At 40.0% G+C, this 7,884-nt stretch overlaps 1 protein-coding gene across 2 annotated transcripts; it reads left to right on the forward strand.

Moving 5' to 3' along the window:
* The first annotated feature begins 3,350 nt into the window (after positions 1-3,350).
* Positions 3,351-6,953, forward strand: il21 (interleukin 21). 2 transcript variants are annotated; one of them, XM_023790521.2, is made up of 7 exons: positions 3,351-3,487; positions 3,610-3,704; positions 3,833-3,877; positions 5,504-5,623; positions 5,738-5,776; positions 6,003-6,086; positions 6,176-6,953. In XM_023790521.2, exons 2-7 carry the CDS (start codon positions 3,630-3,632, stop codon positions 6,194-6,196), a joined length of 384 nt encoding a protein of 127 aa, XP_023646289.1. In that variant the 5' UTR covers positions 3,351-3,487; positions 3,610-3,629; the 3' UTR covers positions 6,197-6,953. The 2 variants fall into 2 exon arrangements, with proteins under 2 accessions (XP_023646289.1, XP_023646288.1); XM_023790520.2 differs by lacking the exon at positions 3,351-3,487 and having other exon boundaries at positions 3,535-3,704.
* Positions 6,954-7,884: the final 931 nt, after the last annotated feature.

A 7,884-nucleotide genomic window follows, 5' to 3' on the forward strand; every position in this document is an offset into this window, starting at 1 on the left:
AATGCCAGTGTACCCCAAAAAGCCACAGTATCAACCGGAGATGCACACCGTGAAATATAACAATTCAGAATTATATCAAAGTTACTTCAGTTAGTCACGATGCATAAAAATGAGTCACCGATTGCAGTCCTTTAGCCCACCAGAAAGGTCTGATTAGTAAATACAATTTGATGGCATGAGGCAAATGACACGTGACAACCAATTCACACAGACGACTGCTTGCGTAAAACTTTCCTACTTCCATAGTAGCTATATTTTTAATAATATTTGCTTGCATGCAACAGCTATAATTATAAACTTTAGACTTCTCCTGTCAGTTTTAAGACTTGTCCCAAGAATTCCTCCTATTTGCTTTAGGATATCATCTGTCATAGCCTGTTCTATAATTTCCCAGGATTCCCAGATTTGTTACACACTTTTAAGTTACTCCATAATGTGTATTTCCTCTCTCCCTCCCTTTTATCTGATTTTCAGTTAGCTTTTTTTCTTTCGGATATCTGTTCACCCATATGTGGTCTATGAACCGGTTTTTAATACACTGTTCAAAAAAATTAAAGAGACATTTTTAAAACACATCAGATCTCAATGGGAAAAAATTCATGCTGGATATCTATACTGGTATAGACTGCGTGATATGTTGAAAGGATGCCACATTGTTTGATGGAAATGAAAATCATCAACCTACAGAGGGCTGAATTCAAAGACACACTGAAGATCAAAGTGAAAAAATTATGTAGCAGGATAGTCCATTTGCTCAAATTTCATTGCAGCAACTCAAAATCGTACTCAGTAGTTTGTATGGCCCCCACGTGCTTGTATGCATGCCCCAAAGTTCTCATGAGACAACGGATGGCGTCCTGGGGGATCTCCTCCCAGATCTGGACCAAGGCATCACTGAGCTCCTGGACAGTCTGAGGTGCATCCTCCAGGAACTGCCTGCATACTCTCGCCACATGAGGTCGGCATTGTCGTGCACCAGGAGGAACCCAGGACCCACCTGCACCAGCGTAGGGTCTGACAATGGGTCCAAGGATTTCATCCCCATACTTAATGGCAGTCAAGGTGTCGTTGTCTAGCCTGTAGGGGTCTGTGTGTCCCTCCATGGATATGCCTCCCCAGACCATCACTGACCCCCCACCAAACTGATCATGCTGAACGATGTTACAGGCAGCATAATGTTCTCCGCAGCTTCTCCAGACCCTTTCACGTCTGTCACATGTGCTCAGGGTGAACCTGCTCTCATCTGTGAAAAGCACAGGACACCAGTGGAGGATGTCAGGCCCTCAGGCCACCCTCATGAAGTCTGTTTCTGATTGTTTGGTCAGAGACATTCACACCAGTGGCCTACTGGAGGTCATTTTGTAGGGCTCTGGCAGTGCTCATCCTGTTCCTCCTTACACAAAGGAGCAGATACTGGTCCTGCTGATGGGTTAAGGACCTTCTACACCCCTGTCCAGGTCTCCTAGAGAAGCTGCCTGTCTCCTGGAATCACCTCCATGCCCTTGAGACTGTGCTGGGAGACACAGCAAACCTTCTGGCAATTGGCATGTATTGATGTGCCATCCTGGAGGAGTTGAACTGTGCTGTGCAACCTCTGTAAGGTCCAGGTATCACCTCATGCTACCAGTAGTGACACTGACTGTAGCCAAATGCAAAACTAGTGAAAAAACAGCCAGAATTGATGAGGAAGGGAAAATGTCAGTGACCCCCACCTGTTACACCATTCCTGTTTTGGGGGTCGTCTCATTGTTGCCCCTCTAGTGCACCTGTTGTTAATTTCATTAACACAAAAGCAGCAGAAACTGATTAACAACCCCCTCTGCTACTTAACTGACCAGATCAATATCCCAGAAGTTTAATTGTGCTATACTCTGATTAAAAAGTGTTCCTTTGAGCAGTGTGTGTGTGTGTGTGTGTGTGTGTGTGTATATATATATATGTTATATATATATATATATATATATATATATATATATATATAAAAATTCTATAGTTTTGTCAAATTGGTTGTCGGGTGGCGGTCCTCCCTCACTCTCTTCTGCAGATTAATAGCTCACACTTTCCTCTCCCTCATGAGTTACCTCAAAGTCACAACCCCATGACTAACATGTAATCGAAATTCCTTCTGTGTAATATTTGACACAAGTCTTCATATGGAACATCTCAAACAATAACCACTTCCAGCCGCTTACTGATTATGCATCTGACATCATGACTGGCTCTAATCAAATTCCGTTGATGTGTACATCATGGAACTTGCCTATCGACAAAATTAGTTAATTCCTATACCTGATTACAGGCATCCCACACTGATATAGTATAGTAATATTCAATATTACTCAATTACTTTAAATTACTGAGTGATGTGGCTGATGCATGACTCACTTTACATCAGAAGGCATACAAATTATATACTCTCTAGGATTTGTCCATCTGTACACATGATCACCAACTGTTAGTCTGCCCAGAATACAACTGAATCCGGACCCAGCTGTCCAAGTTAAGAATAGCAACCGTACCCCAAGAACAGGTACTAAAATGGTAAAAGGGTATGCCAGAATGTTTTAATAAAGAATCTGCTACACAAACAGACACCTGATCTGCAGAGGTGGCTTATTAGGACTTTAATGTGGATTTTAGTTTCACTTTTGAGCAGATGATCATTTTAGTGCTTGTTTTTAGATAATATCTAGGTCTAGGTACTTTGATCATCAATTTTTAAATGAATGAATGAATTAATAAATGTATTCCCCTTCCATTTCATGGATATTACAGGAGCGACTTCTTCTTATCCCAAGCAACAAAATGCACCGTGATATACCACCATGATACGTGTTATAGTAATAATAAATAGCCTCAAATGTGGCCCTTTAAATCCCTTTAAATTATCCTTCTCCAGGTGAAGTTTGTGGATAAGGTGCAAAGCACGATCATGTGACTGAAAATGAGTGGCTTTTCATCTACGGGGGCTCACCTAAAGAAATACATAAAACAAATTAAGAAAAAGGTTCCTCAACTTTGATTTGATCGGAGATAAAACGTTTCATCCAATTTCGGTTGGATCGCATCAAAAAGCACAAAGAAAACTGTGGCAGAGAGCCTGAAACGTCGACTTAGTCATCTCTGAAGTCCCCAGATGACTGCAAAGGTATGTTTGTGTGGGAGGGCCACAAAGAGGAAGGTTACTTTATTTTGTTTAGACACACATTGGGTTGCCTGCTTGGGTTTGTAGCGACGGAGCGCCGATTCACACTGAAAATGGGACCTCTGTCTTTTTTTTTCTTTTTACTTTCCTGCACGGTGTGCCGATTGCGCATGTTGCAAAGTCCGCTTCCTTCCCCACACGCGCACACGAATACACACACACCCCAAACTCACGTAGCAGGCCAGTGGAAAAGAAAAAAGAATTAGTCATTTATCCCTCATGCCATTTTCCAGACCTGAAGGAGTGGTTTGCCAAGGACATGAAGATTACACATATAAATAGGTAAGCTCTGCACCTGGTCAAACTACAAACTGTTCGAAAAGCTTGGCTACAACTCTTCATATCACTGTATTACTCTGGGAACCGACTGGGCACTATGGAATTTCTCATGCTTTGCATTTTAGCTATTGGATCCAGCGTCGTGATGGGCTTTCCCAGACAGCGGTCAATGCTCAGGCAGGTGCAACTGGAATTTAAAAACGTGAACAAGAGCTTGATGGTGAGTTTTTAAGCCTAAATTTTATACATTTATATGTTTTTTTGTGTGCAAATCTTCCCGAATCAGTCCCTTTCTGCTGTGCAGGTAAATTGTTGTCATACAATTAATGTTCTTTCTTCTCTCTGCAGCACAACGAGCTGATGCTGCACACGCCACATACAGATGAGATAGAAGTAGGTGCCAAGGCTCAGTCGCCGTAACACAGGGGATGGGGGTCACACTTCTGAAGTGAATCATGCACTTATTAGAAGAGCCTTTTCCTGGACATGATTTAATAATAAAAGTTTTCAGGGTAGCAGGGGCTACTATCAGAAATGCTTTTGAGGGTAGTGAGCTTAGGAAGTCTTAGAAAGTCAATGAGTCACAGTTAATGTGTTCACCCGCAACACCAACCGTGGGTGTAAGTTTTCAAAGAAAATTATGTGCAAGGATGTTTGTCTGAAGGCAAATCGGTAGAATAAGAAGAAAATTGAGAGAAATGTATTTTAGGATCTTTTCAGTGAAAAGTTGCTTCACAGAGCATTACTGTAATCTGTGAGGGCTCCAACTTATTGTAAACGCTCTCAGCTCAAGAGAAATTGTTCAGTGGCTCGCCAGTATAAACGAAATTACAAGCATGCAAGATATGTTTGCTGTTTTGCACATACCTCTTGTATCATGTTATATATCTTCAAGAGACACAGCACCAACATGCAAATCAATTTTTTTTATCCCTGACTTAATTTTGCTGACATGGGGAGGGCAATTTAAAAAACACTTTTTCAGTGTAATACAATCCAGAAAGCATATCAGCAGGATTACAAACCTATATCCTGCAGACTCCAGCATGAAATTAAACTATAAGCAAGTCAGCTCCAGTGAGCATTACCCAAGATCTAAATGAAATCTAAATCTAAAATTCTAAAAAAATTAGAATTCCAAGAGTTTTAAAATGTGCCTTATACTGCTGTACAGAGTTACACTTAGTGAAAGTACCTTTTCATGATTTGTGTTTTTTTTTTTATCAAACTGCTTTCTTTGCAAATTTCTTTGTGAGGTGCAATGAATCTGTAAGATTCAGTAACTGTTGATATTGAACATGTCAAAGAAGAAAAAATAACACATTGAATGTTCTTAGTTTTTTTATTGATAAATCTGCAAAAGTCTTTACAGTATTAGAATACCTTAACGCAGGGGTCACCAACATGGTGCCCGCGGGCACCAGGACGCCCCAAGGACCACATGAGTTGCCCGCTGCCCTGTTCTAAAAATAGCACAACTCACCAGTGAGCAGCATCTAAAATTAAAATTTATCCTGTTGCTATTCTTCTTTAATCACATTTGCATTGATATAGATTTGAAAATGACAATATCTAAAAAAAGCTTTTAAAACATGTTTATTATACATGAAGGTTAGATAAGTTTAGGAGGCCATTTCAAACTGGTAGCCCTTCGTATGGCTCAGTACCCATGAAGTAGCTCTCAGTTTGAAAAAGGTTGGAGAGCCCTGTGGCTTAGCGTTTCCTATAAAGGCTATTAGAGTTCTTTCAGTGAAAAATGCACATGGAGGAGATAAATGTCACAGTTTAGACTTTATATAACTGCAAGAATTAGCTGACAGTAATATGGTGAAAGACACTAAATTCGAGAGGCTAATTTTGTGTCTGTTTCACCAAAGGAATATGCACTTTCTAGAATGACAGCTGTGAATTAGTGAAATGCTGGCTAGCCCTGCCAATGAAAAACCTTCTCTCTTGCCTGCGGTTTGATGACCGAGTTCTGATGATAAACTCAGCACCATCATTTTTCTGTCCTTGCAGAACTGCTGTTCGACTAGCGCACTCAAGTGCTTCGTAAAAAGCCTGCCGCAGCTCCGGGTGCCCAACTCCGCTGCCAAAGTCAAGGCGACTCTCATCAAAAACCTTCAAAAGAAAATCATTGTGAGTCGCCTGAAAAGTCCTATGGCATGAATTTCATTGTCTGTTTATACACGACTGCATTCTCATTGCTCGACATGAGGATTTACAGATATTCTTTGCTTTTTTGCTTTGTAGGAAAACAGCGTGAGAACCTGTAGTGCAACTGAAACTCAGGTGAGCAACATTCATTATTCTTTTTTTTTTTTTCATGGAATTGTCTAAAAATGCTGGATATCCCATGCACTTTGTAAAAACCATAAGATTCCAGCAAGAGGAAATGTAGGTTTCTCGCTTGTAGTGGTTTTTAGTTGCATTAAAACAGTTCTTAACACTATCAGCTCAGTATCTGGTTGCATTTCCAGCCGCAATTCTGTTATGAACACGGTTGTTTCCTTTGCAGAATGCAGTCTGCAGAAAGTGCGAGTCATACCCAGAAAGAAGCACCAAGGAGTTCATGGACTCACTGGAAACGCTGCTTCAAATGGTGAGTTTCGCCGCACTGTTTTGGACACAGGCTTAGTCATGCTGTGCATGTTGCCAGCAAGCAGTGACCTTATTATCGCACGATTACAGACGCTGGAAAGACTGAGTTGAAGAGAAGATGGGTCTGCAAACAGGATATCAAGACACTATTCCACAAAGAAGATGAAGGACGTGTTGATTAGAAGTTCATGATCAATGTAAAACTTATTTATTCATTATTTATTAGTGTAGTGTTTGTACATGTTTATGTTAGTTTTCTGCTGCTGAGCTTGGAGTTTATTAAATAATAACAGCCAAAAGTAAGGTCTGTATTTCACGTTAAAAATTCAAAATCTCTGAGGAATCAAGTGATAAATATATTTAATTGGTCCTAAGGGACAAATGTATTAAAATATAAACTGTACTCTGGAGAATATAAGTATTGATCCCACAACTTCTCACATGCTAAGCTTGCATTTAATAATTAGAGCTAATTCCTCTTCAAATGAAAGACACTGTATAAATGTACCACAAAACAGTGAGAACTGATAAATAATAAGAATCCTCAGAGAATATTTTATACCAGCATACAGTCCACACTGGTGTAGGTTTACTCCAAATAATCAGCATGTAAAAAGTCTCAGCTTTGTGCTCCAGCACCACCAAGTGGAAAATGCGTGCATTGTCAGGGGTGAATCCATCTGTTATTTATTTGTTAAAATTACGGAGAAGTGCAAACCGTGTTGTTTCACCTTCCATGGGAGACTAACCCCGAACTTCACTTTGGCATTCTTTGTGTTGTTCGGATGAAGTCATATATAGAGAAAATAAATATCTCACAATGAGATAGAAAATAGTTTGTATTATTATACAAAAATGGCATAAGAAACTTGTGCCCATCTTTATATTTCCATTTTGTGTATAATGTTAAATGAATTGTATTTATTAATAAAATGATTTAAGTACATTTCTGTTGTAATTGGGTGGTACGGGGCTGTAACTGGCTGCAATTCAAAGGGAGCACTGTGCTTAAGCATCCATCCATCCATCCATCCACCCACCCACCCACCCATCCATCCATCCATCCACCCACCCACCCATCCACCCATCCATCTTAGAACCACTTTCCCTGAGCAGGACACTGAGATGGCACACCAAGCAGGTCACAAACTCTCCGTCTCCAAGGCCACAGATTCTACGTCCTTCTAGGGGATCTCCAGGCACCCCAAGCCCCTCTCATCCCGGGACACCCAGGTGAAACCATCCCAGCTGACTGTAAATCACCAAGCCAATCTTCATACTTTATTTTTTTATTTATTTATTTTCCAGAATTATTGGCAATCCCAAAGAAAGAGAAGTAAAAACAATAACATAAAATAAAAAATGCATATAAGAAAGATTATTCCCCCAAAAATATGCAGAAAATTTTAAAATATTTCATTTAACCTTTTTGTTACCAGGCAAGATATTAAAAACAGTTTCTTATTTACAATAATAGCAAAACACACTTGTAGAGAAATGGAACGAAAAGGAGGGGAAAAAACGAATTTATCTAATACATTTATCTAATAAATATAATTCCTTCAAAAATATTGTGTTATTTTCAGTGACAGAACAACTGTACACTGGGCCCTAGAGCAAAAATGGACCATGCCCCCCCCCCCTTCCAAATTCAAACCTAGGGCCTGCCTATGCCAGTTGCAGTAGTTACAGATGATTAAATTTAAGTAACCTCCAAATATCCTACCCATCATGCACTGCAGTAGTCAGCAAATCCACAAACATGCTTTTTTTATTAAATACACACCTCGACAACATAG

Source organism: Paramormyrops kingsleyae, chromosome 25 (genome assembly GCF_048594095.1).
Source record: "Paramormyrops kingsleyae isolate MSU_618 chromosome 25, PKINGS_0.4, whole genome shotgun sequence".
In the NCBI taxonomy this organism is placed as follows: Eukaryota; Metazoa; Chordata; class Actinopteri; order Osteoglossiformes; family Mormyridae; genus Paramormyrops; species Paramormyrops kingsleyae.

Bases quoted from the DNA above. Each gene is read 5' to 3' on its own strand.
- il21 (XM_023790520.2), top strand. From the start codon at position 3,582: ATGGAATTTCTCATGCTTTGCATTTTAGCTATTGGATCCAGCGTCGTG. The intron at 5,777-6,002 runs GTGAGCAACATT...TTTCCTTTGCAG, and splicing joins GTAGTGCAACTGAAACTCAG to AATGCAGTCTGCAGAAAGTG. The intron at 6,087-6,175 runs GTGAGTTTCGCC...GCACGATTACAG, and splicing joins TGGAAACGCTGCTTCAAATG to ACGCTGGAAAGACTGAGTTG.